This window comes from Nicotiana tomentosiformis, chromosome 2, assembly GCF_000390325.3.
Source record: "Nicotiana tomentosiformis chromosome 2, ASM39032v3, whole genome shotgun sequence".
Taxonomy (NCBI): Eukaryota; Viridiplantae; Streptophyta; class Magnoliopsida; order Solanales; family Solanaceae; genus Nicotiana; species Nicotiana tomentosiformis.
The window spans coordinates 18,045,520-18,063,123 of record NC_090813.1 but is presented as its reverse complement, the minus strand read 5'-3'; the positions used below and the strand labels follow the sequence as shown (position 1 = coordinate 18,063,123).

Genomic DNA, 17,604 nt, shown 5'->3' with positions numbered 1-17,604 from the left:
GAACTTTCACTCCTCACTCTCAAAGATGAATTCTCCCTTTTATCCCGATGTTAAAATTACAATTCATATTTCTAATTAAATAACTCGAGAAAAAGTTATAACTATTATTTCCCTAATAACTAACTCTAATAATTTAACTTGTAATATATATACATGCCAAACATTCAAAATTGCAGTAAATATAACTATCACTTCCCTAATTACTAACTCTAACCATTTAATTGTAACAAATAATAATAACAACAACAAATCCAGTAATATATATATATACATACATATTAAATATTTAAACTGAAATAATTATAACTGTCAAATCCCTAACGGAATATAACCAACTTAATAGCACAAATAATGCAAACACGAAACCACAAGTGAAACCACTCTCCTATCCCCCGGTACTTCATTCACGTGGTCAACTCTCGGTTAGCCAACTCACGGCGTTTTTATCGTTTAACAGCAGATATACCATTTACTTTAAACCCCTACCTATAAATGTTTCTGCCACACTGAGTTATTAACACATACAGTAATTAAATGAGCACTAAAAATATATTAATTATGGGCTTTTTATAGTTTACCGAGAAGAAGTTATCGGTTCAAAGAACTTTTGTTCCGGTCTATGAATAATGCCTTGCCGTTTCTGTTTGGCCTTTTTCCTACTTTCCCTCACCCTCTTTAATGGTGTACTCTGCTTCCATGAGATCTCCGTCAATTATCCATTTCTCAGGTGAGTAAAATTCACTGAGCTTTCTAAAATCAAATTATACTTCTTGACAAGTCATTTTTTTAAATTTTCTAATTTAGACATAATGAATTTGCAGAAAAAAAAATGGAAATTTTAAAGATTGTATGCAGATTCTGTTGTTCTGTCAGTTTGCAGCAATTTTCACTGATCAAGATCTAATTTTTCTCACTAATTTCTTAAATTTGACAAAACTAAGATTTCTTAGTCTGTTTTAGAATCTACATTCTGATTTGGTCTTCCACACGCTACTTCCATTGCAGAACTAGTTCTGCTTGTCTTTAGGGATCTGTGCTAAAAAGGAATCAATTGATGTAATCTCACAAATCTGAATAACAGAGCTAATAAATTCTGTTTTTGTAGAGTTTCTGATATTCTGTTTCTCTTGTTCCTGCAAATTCTCTTCTTTCTTTTTTTGTTAATTTGTGAGTCATTTCATCTTTGATTGTTGCTTTTGCAGGATAATTTCATAAAAAAAATTGGTACTGAAGAATTAATAATCTTCTCTAAGTCCTGGACAAGGTTGATTTTTCTCATAAAAAATTGTTTATTTCAAATTGAAGAAGATAAAGGGGAGAAAAGATTGGATTTTTACCAGTTTTCCAGAGCTGCAAAATGGATGTAGGCCAAGGCAGCTCGATTGAAGAAATTAAGGATTTACAGACCAACACTTCATGGATTCCAGCAACTCCGGGGAAGCCAGGTTTTGCGACATTGCCACCAATTAGCAAGAATAGGCAGGAAACCCAGCTGGCTCAAGTTGATAGGTCGGAGTTGCAGACGAAAAAAGCAGAAGCAGTAGCAGCACATGCTGCTGGCGCCACAGCCGAAGCTCAAAATGCAGCTGCATACAATGGTTCAACAAGTTCAGTAACAGTAGATCAGTGCTTCACCACCTGGGAAGCAGCAGTAGGCACAAAATTGGAAATGTATGGAGGTGGTATAAAGATGTGCAATAACTTCTCTAGTGATAACGTAGACATGTGGACTAATGTGTCTTTCGGAGATCTCTTGGCGATGGCACATGCTGCTGGCACCACGCCCGCAGCTGAAAATGCAAAAGATGATACAGTTTATAGTGCGGGGAGTTCTTTCAAACCGCTCATCAGTTCCCAGAGTCCAGGTAACAAATGAAGTATTCACTAATTCATCATTGTCTCGTGTTATTGTAATGACCCTACTGCTTTGAGGATCTTCGGATTAAAACAACAATTCCATATATATGTCAAGAGTGTCTTTTACCTGCCTCATTAACACAACAGCATCTTCGTGCATACTAAGACCTGAAAAACATTAGAGAATGAAAAATAACAAGTTTAGTATTACGTTCTCAGGTAAATTGAAACTTACATCTACTAAAGCATGCATGAACTTGCTTGCATTGAGTTTAACATTCTTGCAGGTACTCAATAAAGTTGCATTTGGAATAACAAATCAGAACGGAAACAAAAAGGTTACATACAAGATTTATGACACTAAGTTTTTCCTCTAATTGAGTGCTAATAGCACATGCTTCTACATATTGTGTTTGGGTTTCATTCCATGAAAACAATTCGGCTAAGCATCAAACAATATCATGGTTTAGCTAACATGTCACAGCCTAAAGAAATTTATTGCTTCATGTTTTGGGATTATTTCCTTGATAAACTAATATGACTTAAGAGGATCCATCATGCAGATGGAAGCTCTACTTTTCCCAGCTCCCCTTTCAACCTGAATTCACCCCTAAGAATGACGGATGCAATCTTAAGCAACGTCCCATTCAAGTTCGAACCAGTAACACCAGATCTGATCAAGAGTACAGGGCACGCATCTAATGCGTCAAACCTAGACATTAATGTTACTACATTACCAAGAGGTGTACAGTCAAATGAAGATACAATAAAGAGAGCTGAAGCAAATGAACTCCAACAGAGCAGAGAGCAGTCGGAGCTGGTCTTAAATCAATCAGAATTGCAGGAGAATCACAAGCTTGACATGGAAGGCAAACAGGATAGTGAACTGAATAATACACCAGAGCAAAAACAAAGAAGAAGAAAACACAGGCCCAAGGTGGTTGTAGAAAGCAAGCCTAAAAGGACTCCTAAACGAAGAACCGAAAAGCTGCCTGGTTCAGTGGAGACAAAAACAGAAAAGAGGAAGTATGTCCGAAGAAACAAGGTTGGCAGCCCTGCACCCACTTCTGCTGAAGAGGTAAACAATACAATTGACGAGGGAAAGACTCCTAGTTCCAAAGAAACCCCACCAGCAAAGAGGAAGTACGTCAGAAGAAATCAAGTTAAGAAGAGCACAGAAAAGCCCTCTGAAGAGGGGAGCGGTGGAACAACTGAGCCGAAAAAAGTTTCTCTTCCTAGAAAATCCTGCAGGAGAACGTTGAATTTTGAATTTGAAAGACAAGCAAGTGATGAAAACTCATCATACAGGTCCTCAACTTTGGATTTGCATGCGAATCAAACCGAATCAACTGCACAATGTGTACAGTCTGCACAACTTGGACAAGGTGTGGAAGCCCCCAATGAAAAGACAGCAGTGGGAACAACTTATAACATCAACTGTTCCCTGAACCAGGAGCTGAGAAATTACTTGTCACAGCATGAAGTGCAATACCTTGGTTCTCCATCTCTAGACAAGGTTGGCTGGAATCATGATAAAGTCATGGTTGGTAATCAAAATGAAAGCACAAGAGGAAATTATAGAATCAATTTTTCAGATTTAACTCGTGATAAACAGGCAAGCATAGTACAAATGACACCACAGAGCCCGAATTGTTCCAACTGCAGCAGCAGCACATGCTTGCCACATGGGAAAGGCTTGAAGAGACAGCATTCATATAGAACTGATGAAGCACAATTCTACAGCTTAAATGCCAGGGGAGTGTACTTCAATTCCATGCAGGCTTATCAAGCAATCCTTCCAGCAAATGAACCTGAAGTTTATAGCGACCTAGGGATGCATTGTCCTGCAATTTACAAGAAAAAGAGAACAGAAGAGGGCCACAGCTCAGCAGCATTTTACATTAAGCATTTTACTAGCGAAATTAACTGTGTGCCTTCATCGCAGTGCAATATCAGTGGTTCCCCTAGCAACAATTCTTCAACCAATATAGCCTACAACAGACTGCAGAACTCCGATTTTGTGCCAGCAGTTGTGGAAGCAGAGAAGTTAAGGAAGAGGAGATCAAAAGGCGCAACTCAAGTGCATGAGTTAGCATCTGTGCATGATATTTACAAACAATTTCAGACTTCTACATCCAAATACGCAACAAAATGCAGACTTGGAGAAAGATACAAGACTTCACATCTATCCAATGCATGCATGGAAGCTCCAATTGCAGACACCCGAGCACCGATGAAGACAAAAAAGCAATCAAAGAAAAGCACCTTTGTCAGCTCAACAGCTTCCAACATGTACATCCATCAACAATTCACAACAAATGCAAGGGGTACTTAAAAGGCATATTCTTAAAACAATCAATTACATCATAACTCTTTAGTTGCTAACTAACATTGAATGCAGGTCTCCCGCCAGCTTTAACATGGAGAGGCATGTCTCCAATTGATGAAATTGCAGAACACTTGCAGCGCCTTGATTTAAATAGAGAAAGCAGCCAAATTCAAGGTCAACATGGAAGTGTCGCCTACCACACCAAGTTTCAAGGGGAGAGTGCCCTTGTTCTTTATCAAAGAGATGGAAGTATTGTTCCTTTCGGAAGTTCATTGGTTAGGAAACGAAAACCACGGCCAAAAGTTGATGTTGATGATGAGACTGATAGGGTATGGAAGCTTTTGCTGCAAGATATAAACAGTGAAGGCGTTGATGGAACAGATGAAGACAAGGCAAAATGGTGGGAAGAAGAACGTAGAGTGTTTAATAGTAGAGCAGACTCATTTATTGCGCGAATGCGTCTTGTCCAAGGTATTTGTACAATGTCTTCAAGCCTTCGTTGTGGCTAAGTTCAAAATGATAGCTAGGTTCCCTTCATCTGAAATATAGCTAGAAAAAGGTGTGGAGTTTAAATATGAAGATGGCTTGCCCCCCCCCCCCAACCCCCCCCCCCAAAAAAAAAAAGGAGGATAGAGGATATGGATCTAATACTTTACAGAATCTCACCACATACCAACTTTGACACCAGCTAAGTGAACTCAGAACTAATTCAAACTTACAAAACGCATGCGCTTGCAACAGCTCAAGCAAGAAACCAGAATCCAACCTGACATGCATATCAACACGTGTATGCGCTAAAGAGGAAGTAGGTTAAGGATGAAGAGATCAGTCCGACGAGAATATCTTCAATCTGTAACGACACTGCATCCATAAACATCACATCCAATCAGCAAACAGCCATGCTAATATCTTCAATCTGCGACTCACCATGTGGTCATAGTCTCATAGAAACTATTGGAAAGTGAGGCAGAAACTAAATGCTGACCTTGTACACCTATTATCAATCTTAAACACCAAGATTCCATGTACCCTTGCTATTTTTTCCCCTTGGAATACTTTAGGAGTTTAAAACATGCCATATTAAAGAAAAAAGATGTCAGTCACATGTTTTTATCCATTGTAATAACCATAACTACATATTATTTATCTTTTTCTTTTTGTTTTTCTGGGTGAGTCAGGAGACAGGCGCTTCTCACCTTGGAAGGGATCTGTTGTGGACTCCGTAGTTGGAGTATTTCTTACACAGAATGTTTCAGATCACCTTTCCAGGTAGCTGAAACAATAAAATTCTGTAATTTTTGGGTTTTTTTCTGTCCTCCAGCAAATTTCTAAAGTTCAAAGATGGAGTTCAACATATTACTTTGTCCACCTTCCCCCAAAATACTTACTTTGTCCACTTTACAGTTCTGCATTCATGTCACTCGCTGCTCACTTTCCTCTGAAGACAAAGAGCAGTACTCAGAAGCATGAAGGGAGAACAGCTATCATAATTGAAGAACCTGAAGCGTGTGCAACAGATCCCATTGTTTCTATCAGATGGCATGAAGATCAAGAAAATCAGTCAACTCGATGTCAGGATTCCTGGAGAGTCCATAATACATATTCAAATGAAGAAAAAACAGCTGTCAGCAGCTCTGAATCAAGTGAAAATAGCACACATTGCATAAAGTCAGCAGAACATTCTGTAATTCTGCAATCAGATTCTTCTAGAGAAGGTTCAGATCTGTATCATGAATCAACACTTATGGGTTTCAGAGATAAAAAAGAATTGAACGATTTGCCTTCTTCTCCGAGTTCTGTAGTTTCTTCTGAGAACTCTGCGGTTATTCAAACTTCAGAAAGAACTGACACAAGCAGCTTTTGCAGCTCCACTTCTTTTTTGAAGCTATTACAGATGGCAGGAACTTCAGGAGCACGAGGAACCACGTGCACTGAATACTTACACAAATGTGGAAACTTCCCAGTCCTTCGCAAGGAAGGTAGTGCCCTTGAACAAAGTGGATCATTGGTAGAATGTGCACATCCAGAACTGTACACAACACTGAGGAGTGAAACTTATATCTCATGCAATAACCCTCAAAATAAGTTGGACATAGAGACAGTTAATAATGCAGAAGTCAATGTCGAACTACAGTTTCAAACTGAAGATAGAAATTGCAATGTACCCCAAGTTCCAGAAGCACCAACCTCTTCAAAAACCAATATAGAAGTCACAGAAAGGGCCAGCATAGTTGTTGATTCATGTAAGTTTGAGCGAAGAGCTGTGGAGTCAAACTTGAAAAATGTCAGTGATCATGCTTGTAGCAAAGTAGACAGTGTAAATGACAATCCTTCTAAAGCAAAAAAAGGACAGCTCGGGAAGGAGAAAGAGAACATTGATTGGGACAGCTTACGGTTAGAGGCCCAGGCCAACGGCAAGAAAAGAGAAAAGACAGCGAACACATTGGATTCACTGGACTGGGAAGCAGTGAGGTGCGCAAATGTCAATGAGATAGCCCACACAATTAGAGAACGAGGAATGAACAACAAGCTGGCAGAGAGGATCAAGGTACATACATGTGTATTTCCTTTTTGCAATATCTGAGGACAAGAGAACATATACATATACAGTAATTATTTGGCCTGGAATCCCAAGTGATTGCTCAATGATATTAAACTTGCTATTGCAGAATTTTCTTAACCGGATTGTTAGTGAACATGGAAGCATTGATCTTGAATGGCTGAGAGATGTTCCACCAGACAAAGCAAAGTAAGCTAGCAATTGTTCCAAATAATCTCTCACCTTTAAAATAGTAGTCATCTACAAACTTTAACACACTTCAAATGTATGGTTTCAGAGAGTATCTATTGAGCATAAGGGGCTTGGGTCTGAAGAGCGTGGAGTGTGTGAGACTTTTAACACTTCACCACCTAGCTTTCCCAGTAAGATCTAGAACCAATTTTGGAAGAGTTAATATATGAGAAATAGTTCAATCACACTAATGACTGTGTATCTGCAAAAAGGTTGACACAAATGTAGGGCGTATTGCTGTTAGGCTAGGGTGGGTGCCCCTGCAGCCGTTGCCTGAGTCACTACAATTGCATCTTCTTGAGCTGTGAGTATTCCTGACTCTAAAATATCTCTAATTGCATACGTGGTGCAAGGCTAACTCTGTCGTATTCCTACAGGTACCCAATACTGGAGTCAATCCAAAAGTACCTATGGCCACGTCTCTGCAAGCTTGATCAAAGAACATTGTAAGTAGCATCCACAGACATATATGTATGAGTGTCCTTCGCAATTGTAGTGTCATAATTTGACCACTCACAGATATCGAGCCCTAAGTTGTAACTAAATGTAAGTATTCCAATGTCAATCTTCTGGTGAAATCAAATGATACAAGTATTTGTCTATTTTAATAAAGTGAAGAAAATAGTAGCATGGTTGATTCAGAGTTTGGTCAGAGGGACTTATGAACAATGCATGTGCACTTATAGTTAGATAGTTTAGAAACTATTTTTGTTTTCTTCCAACAAGTAACAGATCATTTATTTAAGATCTTAATTACAGATATGAGCTACATTACCATATGATCACCTTCGGAAAGGTATGTCAATGCTATTAGATGATATCTCCTAAAACTAGTAGATCTTTGCAATCAAAGGCTAAAGCCACTCTTGCAACTCATATAGGTCTTCTGTACAAAAAGCAAACCCAATTGCAACGCATGTCCACTGAGAGGAGAATGCAGACACTTTGCAAGTGCCTTTGCAAGGTTAGCTTATTACTGTTTCTGCAGCTAAAATACTTCTGTCTTGTGTGTCCAACTATCTTGTTTCTAGTACATAAACTATTCCACTCAAACCTAAAGGACCATAGTTCCACTATGTTTTAGGTATGCAAAATCTACTGTATGTCAGTGAACCACTAGCCTGTTTCAAGCTAATCCACCAATATATAAAATACAACCATGAGGCATTCTGGATAAGAAAACTCAAGTCACTGACGAAGCAATTTCATGCTAAAATTTTTAGATGTACTTATTTCTAAGATAGCTAATGCCTAATAGAACTCTCTTGTTGGTCATATCCATACTGCAAGCACATTAACTGAGACTATAAGACTTGAATGGCTATTTTATCTGTTTAAATATTCAGAAACATTGTATTTCTTTGATGAAGTACATTTATTTCATAAACTTGATCTAATGATAATGCACCATTCAGTGCGAGGCTTGCCCTTCCCGCGCCGGAAGAAAAAAGCATTGTGTCTGCAACAGAAAACAAAGCCTCTAACAATAATCCAAGGGAAAACTTCACTCACCTGCCTCTGCCATTACCTCCGGGTAATCAACAACCAGTGGAGCATCAGAAGTTGATCAACTCAGCTCCTATTATTGAAGTGCCAGCAACACCAGAGCCCATTGTTGAACTTCCTGCCACACCTGAGCAAGAGCAAATACAAGCACCAGAAATTGACATAGAGGACACTTACTTTGAAGATCCTTGTGAAATTCCTACAATTGAATTGAATATGGCAGAGTTCACTCAAAACTTAAAGAAGTATGTCAAAAACAATATGGAGCTTCATCAGGTAGAAATGTCGAATGCCTTAGTAGCCTTAACTTCAGAAGCTGCATCAATTCCCGTGCCTAAACTTAAGAATGTCAGCCGGCTGAGAACTGAACATCAAGTGTAAGTAAATAATCCTGATCCTACATCATAATAATAGAATTATGCTGCCAAAAAAAGCACTGACTCAACAGACAAGAATAGACTGTTCTTTTCAAGGTAATACAATGTTTGAAGAACTTCTTGTACTCACTCAATTGTTTTTCCTCCTACAGATATGAACTTCCAGATTCTCATCCACTTTTGGAAGGGGTAAGTGATTCCACAGTAGTCTTATGTCCAACATGTAACCAGCAGCCAAGCAGATATAGAAATTAATCCTCCAAATGAATAAATTTTTCATTTTGCAGTTGGACAAAAGAGAACCAGATGATCCTTGCTCCTATCTTCTTGCTATTTGGACACCGGGTAGGACAACAAGAACTGTAATGCTATATATGAAAGAGATTTTTGGCATCCTGTCACAATATTCTTGTAATGTGGAAAATAGATGAATTAGCTTAGTCATGCTTCGGGAACTATTGACATAGCCCATCACTTTGGTAACTCTAGGGTACAAATCTCATGGGTTAGTCTGATTTGTAGGTAAAATCAGTTAACTTTCATATTCCCCTTTCAGCACTAACTGATTTACCGCTTGTATCAAATTCATATCAGGTGAAACAGCAAATTCTTTTCAACCTCCAGAAACACAGTGCAACTCTCAAGAATCTGGCAAACTATGTGAAAATGAGACATGTTCCTCATGCAACAGCATACGTGAAGCACATTCTCAGACAGTAAGAGGGACTCTTCTGGTAAGAAAACCCATAGACTATAACAGTGGTCATTTTATACGAGTAAATGACTAAAGAGATACACTCAGTTTATGTTAATTGTTATTCTTGTTAATAGATACCATGTCGAACAGCTATGAGAGGAAGCTTTCCACTCAATGGTACCTATTTTCAGGTCAATGAGGTGAATATAACCAACTTTTAGCTCATCTACAGGTTTCACACGTCAAAGACAGCTTCTATGTCAAATATTTAGGTTTTCAGTGAACAAATTATTTTGCAGGTGTTCGCAGACCATGATTCCAGCCTCAACCCAATTAATGTCCCAAGGGGTTGGCTGTGGAATCTCCCACGGCGGACTGTCTACTTTGGAACCTCAATACCGACGATATTCAAAGGTGAAAAAACCACTAAACTGATGAAACCTCATTTAGAAAGTTTTGGGAGTAAAATTAACATTGAAATCTCTCGTGTTCATCAGGACTAACCACAGAAAGTATACAACACTGCTTTTGGAGAGGTATGTAGATGGAAATCCTTCAGTTTTAGCAGGGTTTGTAAAGACATGTGTTTTAAACTAGCTTTATGTCGGGATGGCATACTGTAAAACAAATAGATAAAATGGATCACATTCTAGTCTGTTTAAAATTTAACATACCATGTTAAAAAAAAAAAAAAAATATTATAGTCAAAAATTTAAATGATATAGAAGTATCAGAAGACCTAGGACCTGTTTCATGATTGCCTTCCACAGCATTGGATAAATGGTAAATTTAGCTATGAACAAAGAGTAGTAATCAGTTCAGAAACTAACAGGAAGAAGTTGGTGTACCCTGCTGCAAAACATTTTTGCTTTTCTGATAAATATCTATTGTATTTTTCCAGGGTTTGTTTGTGTGCGGGGATTTGATCATAAGACACGAGCACCTCGACCGCTGATGGCACGGTTGCACTTTCCAGCCAGCAAGTTAAACAAGACTAAAGGAAAAACGGATGAAGAACATGGAGCAGCCCACCGAATATAGCTACCCAGGTAATCATGCCAAACAAACTAACAGCATTCAATATCATGCAGTTCTAAGCCAGATGGTGAAAGAAGATAAGTATCTTGTTAACTTATAAAGTAGAAACGAAAATGAGATGATAATTTTTTTTTTGTAAATAACAGTTATGATGTTTCTTTAAATAGCAACAATTTATTGGGTCAGTTTATTCCCATTTAGTTCGATCGAATTCTGTAAGATAATGGACTTACAGAGCCCATTATTTTAATTTTTAGTATTAATAGCCTGAACTGAACAAAGTTGTAATGTTTCCTGTTCTCTGCTACATATGCAATAATACGCAAAGGTAAACATGTGAATGCACCTGCTAATGCAGGTACACACATGTATACATGATACCAGCCTTCTATATAGTAACTTATAGACACGAGTGGATGCAGTGTTGAGTTACTAGGTACTTTTTACGCGGAACATAAATTTATGTCTAAAAAACTCCACTAAAAGTATGAAAAGTAATAGACACGAACCCATAATTTCAAAAATACTATGGGTTCAATACTAAAAACCTTAGAGGTTTGAACCCATAGAGTTTACGTTGGATTCGCTCTCGCTTATATACACACACGTACAGTATCAGTGTAACAAGTCTCTTAACTTGCTGGAAAGGACAGCCTTGCCATCAGCTGAGAAATACGATTTCTACAATTTTGACGTTCCAAATAGCTATTGAAAATGCATGATGACCACTTCTTAACCTGCACAATCACAGTAGATTCAAGCTATTTACAATGAGTGAATCGTTAATGTTCACAATTCACAGATATTGTTCTTAAATTATTTGCATGTATATACACAGTTCAAATCAAAAGCAATTGATTCAACCAGTGACCAATTCAGCCACTACATACATCAGATAGTGAGATATGATGTGCAAATGTACGTCCACCAGAATTATCAACAACTCATACAGATGAAGCTTCACATTTAAGTAAAAAACACATAGATAAACTACGGCGGAATCACGCTGTTAATCACGTACTCCTCTTGAAACGATTTGATGTTTATATCGTGTGTGTTACAACTTCAATTTGACAGCAAACCATACATTAATCATAAGAAACACTCAATAGCAACATCAATCAATATCACGATAATACACAGATTAGGCTTTTTGAAACGGTACCGAGTATCCAGTCCATCTTAAGCGCACCTTAAGTCCACAGATGTTCTATCCATCAAAGTTTAACCATAGTTCCGAAATTAGAACTGCGTATTAGCGTGTAGAAGGAAGGGAGGAATATATCGTTTGATGCAGAGTTTCTGTGTTTTTAATGCATTTATGGGAAAAATTTGCCGCCGGGTAGCTTTTGGCGTTCCCTCCCTTTTTGGGTCTCCGTGCTTGAGGACACGCGCCATTCGCGAGTCGGGATTGCACTGATTCAGCATTTCCGAATCGATACCCGACTCGTTTAGTTGCTTGCTCTTGCAAGTCGACCCCATTAACACGTGTAAATAGCATGGGCTAGCCAGTTTTTAGATCGATAATCGAAAACTCGCTAGTGTTTACAAAGTCAGTAAAAAATAGTCACGAAAATAAAATCTGAATAAAAATGCTCTAGCTGAAAACACAAAAAGTTCCAGCATAATCAGCTGAATTATGAAGCTCTTACGTATAAACTTCCAGCAAATTATTTCGGAACTCCAGCATATTATGCTAGAATTTTTAAGGGCGTTTTTATTCATATTTTATATTTACATGAAAATGTGATTTTATTCCAGTTACTTTTCAAATTGTGGCTGATTTTTCAAATACTAGTTGTAAATCAGGTTATTCTCATTTATTCCCAATTAACACTGATGAAGAAAGTCTTAGTGGGATGAGTCTGATTCTCTCTAGGTGCACGTTAGCTTAAATTATGCCAGCCATGGGCAAGAGAGCGTGCATACCCATTGAGAAGACATTAATGGCGAAGGAAGCACAAGCCTCACATGCAGCAGCTATGAGAGGTCAAAGAAACAAAGGCGAACCAGCAATCGAAGTGCAATCTGAACAAATTAGGTCTCAATTACTTGAACCTAGTTTGAGCAGCAGCAAGTTGGGGATAAATGCGGCAAGTAAACCTAATCAAATTGGGACAAAATCAACGGAGAAATTATCTTCTCTAAACCAATTGGATGCATAACCAGTACAAATTGAAGTTCAAGGCAGAGATAAAGTAATGGAGAAAGTCCAACAACATGAGGCAATAAAACAGTGGACATAGATAACGTCTACGACGCCTAGCAAAGGAGATCAAACAACATCAAGTAGCGGGAAAAAATCCTGGGCATATCAAGTTGAAGAGGAGATCGCAACGAACAAAAGTTCGATATGGGATAACTTTTACATTTCTAAAATTACAAACGTTGGATTTAAATTGGAATACATTGCACCTAATCTATATGGTGAGTCCCCTATTGTTGACATTGACTATGAGGACTTTAGCAATGGAATTAAATTTTGGAAACATACTATTGTGTGCTATGTGTTAGGAGCCCATCCCACATTTTAGGTGATTAAATGATTTATTCAAAGGTTATGGGCTAAAAATGACATAAATAAGATTGTTATGATGAAGAATTGAGTTGTGCTGGTACGGTTCGATGCAACTGAAGAAAAGAACGAAATGATCCAAGGAGGAATTTATCATTTGACAATAAACCATTTATTGTAAAGGCTTAGAGCCCAGACATGAAATTTAGTATGGAAGAGTTGAGAATTATCCCTATATGGATACGATTTCCTGGTTTGGATTTCAAATACTACTATGTGAAAGGTTTAAGCAAAATAGGCAGTTTAATTGAGAAACCTCTAATGGCTGACCATAATACAGAGAATAAACTTGGTTTAAACTTTGCAAGACTATTAGTTTAAATGGAACTGGATGCATAACTACCAGATACAGTTTACTTCAGGAATTAAAAAGGAAACATAGTTGAGTAGAAGGTTAGTTATGATTGGAAGCCCACACTATGTAAATTTTGCAAGAAATATAGCCACTCAGAGGAAATGTGCAGGAAGAAGAAGGCAACTAAACAAGGAGAATAAAATACCAAAGTGATCAATGCAGAGAATATGCAGGAGATATCTCTTAAGAATCCACAAATTCCATAGGAACAAATACAGAACAAGCTGGGGCAGCAGAAAGGGACTATCTCAATTAGTGAGAAGGGGCAGACAAGTAACACCCAAAAAAAGCTCAGGAACAACAACCAAAAGAGAAGGAAGCACAAATAATACAAAAAGATGCCTATGATGAGGAACCTAGGATGCAATCTACATGGTGGGTCACACCAAGGAATCAAAAGAGATACTAACAAAAGCCAAATCAGCAAATGGTAAAGCAAAATATATTTCAGGTACTTTCCAGGCCTGAGACTAGTAGACAAACAAATGTGACAATGGAGAAAGAGGGAGGCCAACATATGCCTCACTCAGGGCATGGATAGCATCCTCATCTGGAATGTAAGGGGCTTAAGTGGCCCGAATAAGCAAAATGAGGTTAAACCCCTTTGCAATAAGGAAAGAATATGACTGATTGGACTACTAGAAAATAAAATAAAAAGTAATAAAATCAGCCAAGTAACAGAAAATCTCTTTGGAGGGTGGCAGTACTTAACAAAATTAGAATACCATTACAATGGTAGAATTTTGGTTACCTGGAGGCCAGATTATTTCCAGGTGATGCCAATGACTATGAGTACACAAATGATCACATGTGAGGTATTGCATATTCCTCTACAAGTTTCATTTGTAGTGACTTTTGTGTATGCCTTTAATACAAAAGAAGATAGGAGGGGATTATGGAACAATCTGCTTAGGTTGAATGTAGAGATTCAAAAACCTTGGTTGATACTTAGAGATTTCAACTCAATACTAACAACTGAAGATAGAGTAAGTGGTAATCCAATATCATGGGCAGAGCCGCAGAGGTGGTGAATTTTGCTAATTGTATTGAGGAAGGTGGGTTGATTGAATTACCCTATCAAGGGAGCAGATATACTTTGAGTGATAAGTATGAGCATCGAATCTTATCTAAAATAGACTGGACATTTATCAATGGAGCTTGGTTGGATGTGTTGCCCTCTAGTAAGACCATTTTCTTATTAGAAGGGATTAGTGATCACTATCCAACTAAGGTAATCATGGCTGAAGACAGGTCCAATCATGTGAAATCATTCATATATTGCAATAATTTGAATCAACATCCCCACTTTACAAGGTTGATAGAAGAAGGATGGTTGGTGCAAGTTAAAGGGTACAAAATGTTCCAGATAGTTAAGAAACTGAAATTGCTCAAGATGAAGTTAAAAAAGCTAAATAAGGACCATTCCAGTAATATAGTAGCAGAGGCAAAAGAGGATAGAAAGTCTTTGCACCAGGCTCGGGTACTATTACATACAAGACCTTTAGATATTGAACTTCAAGCAATTGAAAAGGAGAAGTATCTGAAATTCAAAACATCTTCTTACTTAGCAGAAGTGTATTTACAACAAAAGAGTAAAGCCACTTGGCTACAATTGGGAGATGATAATACTAGCTACTTTCACTCTGTTATAAAACACGGAAAACTGAAGCAAGCAATAACTCATATCAAGAATGACCAAGGTGGGCTAAACACTAACCAAGACAGTATAGCTCGGGTATTTTTAAATATCAAGACCTGCTAGGAAAGAAGGCAATAACTAGGGTGTCAGCTCATTCAGAAATCATCAAGAGGGGAAACACTTTGTCTACAATACAACAAATGCATCTTATAAAGGAGTTCACAGAGGAAGAAGTCAAAGAAATCATGTTTAGTATTGGCAAAAACAAAAGTCCTGTGCCAGATGAATATGGAAGTGGATTATATAAAGCAACTTGGAGTATTGTGGGAAAAGATGTCATTGAAGTTGTTCTTGAATTTTTTCATAATGGGAAGATGATTCGACAGATCAATGCCACAAACATTGCCCTTATTCCAAAAAGTGATCATCCGAAAAGTGCAAGTCAGTATAGACCTATAGCTTGCTGTAATGTGTTATACAAGTGCATCTCAAAAATATTGTGCAGGAGACTCAAAGAAGCAATGAGTCATATAGTTACAGATAATCAATCTACATTTGTTCAAGGAAGGTCTATGATCCATAATATCCTAATATGTCATGATCTCCTCAGACACTACAATCGGAAAACCTCACCAAGATGTCTTATGAAAATAGATCTCAGGAAAGCATATGACATGGTAAGTTGGGAATTTTTGGAGGAAGCTTTGAGGGGGTATGGATTTCCTGAGAAATTCATCAGGTTGGTCATGACATGTGTATCCACCCCAAAGTTCACTATCAAAATTAATGGAGAAAGCCAAGGTTATTTTGATGGTCAGAGAGGGCTCAGACAAGCAGATCATGTACCTCATCTATTATTTGTGTTTGTAATGGAATATTTAACTAGAGTCCTCAATTGCATGAGTTTGCTACCAGACAAATATCATCCAATATGTAAATCTCTAAAACTTACTCGTCTGATCTTTGCGAATGACCTGATGGTATTTTGTAAAGGGGATGAAGACTCAGTCAACAAAGCTCTAGAGGCTTTAAACCATTTTAGTGTTGCTACAAGACTTATTGCTAACATGGATAAGTCACATATGTTTGTTGCTGATGTGCCTGATCAAGTTAAAGCTCAACTGTTGGATAAGATTGGATTTGCCAAGAGGACTTTTCCTATTAGATACTTAGGATTACCATTGTCATATAAGAAATGGAGTAAGCTTGAATGTCAACAGTTGATCAACAAGATTACAAGCCGGATAACAACTACTTATGTAAGACAATTATCATATGCTGGAGGGCTGCATGTACTTAATGTTGTCCTGTTTTCTCTACATAACTTTTGGGGCTCAGTTTTTATCCTGCCACAGAGCATCTTAAAAGGAGTTGATAGTAAGTGTAGAGAGTACCTATGGAGTAAAATAGGGGAACAAAAGAAAACATCCTTGGTCTTTTGGGATAAAGTCTGCTTGCCTAAGAGTAGAGAAAGTATAAGTGTCAAGGATTGCAGAACTTGGAACATTGCTTAAGTGGGTAAGCTGTTGTGGCAATTGATAGAAAGGAAGGACTCATTATGGGTGATATGGTTTCACGATGTGTATATAAAAACAGACTCAGATATATGGAGCCACAATGTACCTGAAGATAGTAGTTGGTACTGGAGAAAGATCAACTATGACCAGGAAAGATACATTCTCATAGCTCGGGGAGGATATTCAATCATTAAAAAGCTACTTGCAGTTGAAAGGAGAGCACAACAAAATGGAAATGTCAGATATTATTTGAAACTCAGTAACTCTACCTAGATACATATTTCATATGTGGCTAGTAGTCTATGGTAGACTATTGACAAAAGAAAGATTGCTCGGATTGCACATACCAGTAGAGAATCCCAGTTGCTGCTTATGTGACCATCATGTTATGGAGACAAGTACACATTTATTTGTGGACTGCAATTGGATCACAACTTTGAGAGCTTAGCTTATTCAATGGACTAATTCTCAACTCCCCGTTGGAGAGATGAAACATGTGTTGGAATGTATCAAGAGGAAGCACTGGAAAACACTCAAAAATGAGGTTATAGCAGCTGTTTGGGGAGATATGCCATACCAAACCTGGCGAGTTCGGAATTATAAACTGTTCAAGGGTGCTATACTACAACCAACAGAAGTAGCAACACAGATAAAGAGAGAAATTATACAGAGAATATAAGTACTTAGATCGTCAAAAAAAGCACATATGAGTAGAGAGTTTTTATATAGAATACTTAGTTGAAGTACAGTTTTGCATAATTGTAACTAGTTATGGAAATAAATGCTCTATAGGTGTATTAATTTGGTTTGTTAATGGTAATATTCACATTGTTACCCACAAAAAAAAACTGATGAAGTTTTGGAGATTTTTTTACATAGTATAGCCACATTTTGGTGTGTATTTAAAAGTTAGCCACGATTTA

General features: G+C 37.7%; 1 protein-coding gene across 1 annotated transcript; it reads left to right on the top strand.

Moving 5' to 3' along the window:
* Positions 1-526: 526 nt before the first annotated feature.
* Positions 527-10,709, top strand: LOC104114311 (DNA glycosylase/AP lyase ROS1-like). The gene is made up of 20 exons (XM_009624718.4): positions 527-727; positions 1,203-1,865; positions 2,421-4,184; positions 4,259-4,657; positions 5,365-5,455; positions 5,591-6,734; positions 6,856-6,935; positions 7,024-7,108; positions 7,190-7,281; positions 7,355-7,423; positions 7,737-7,773; positions 7,859-7,941; positions 8,393-8,860; positions 9,013-9,049; positions 9,148-9,205; positions 9,455-9,594; positions 9,692-9,757; positions 9,857-9,971; positions 10,055-10,093; positions 10,459-10,709. The coding sequence occupies exons 2-20, from the start codon at positions 1,358-1,360 to the stop codon at positions 10,596-10,598; spliced, it is 5,415 nt and encodes a 1,804-aa protein (XP_009623013.2). The 5' UTR covers positions 527-727; positions 1,203-1,357; the 3' UTR covers positions 10,599-10,709.
* Positions 10,710-17,604: the final 6,895 nt, after the last annotated feature.

Coding starts and splice junctions, on each gene's coding strand:
- LOC104114311 (XM_009624718.4), top strand. CDS start 1,358: ATGGATGTAGGCCAAGGCAGCTCGATTGAAGAAATTAAGGATTTACAG. Junction 4,185..4,258: donor ATTCACAACAAATGCAAGGG/GTACTTAAAAGG, acceptor CATTGAATGCAG/GTCTCCCGCCAGCTTTAACA. Junction 8,861..9,012: donor CTGAGAACTGAACATCAAGT/GTAAGTAAATAA, acceptor TTCCTCCTACAG/ATATGAACTTCCAGATTCTC.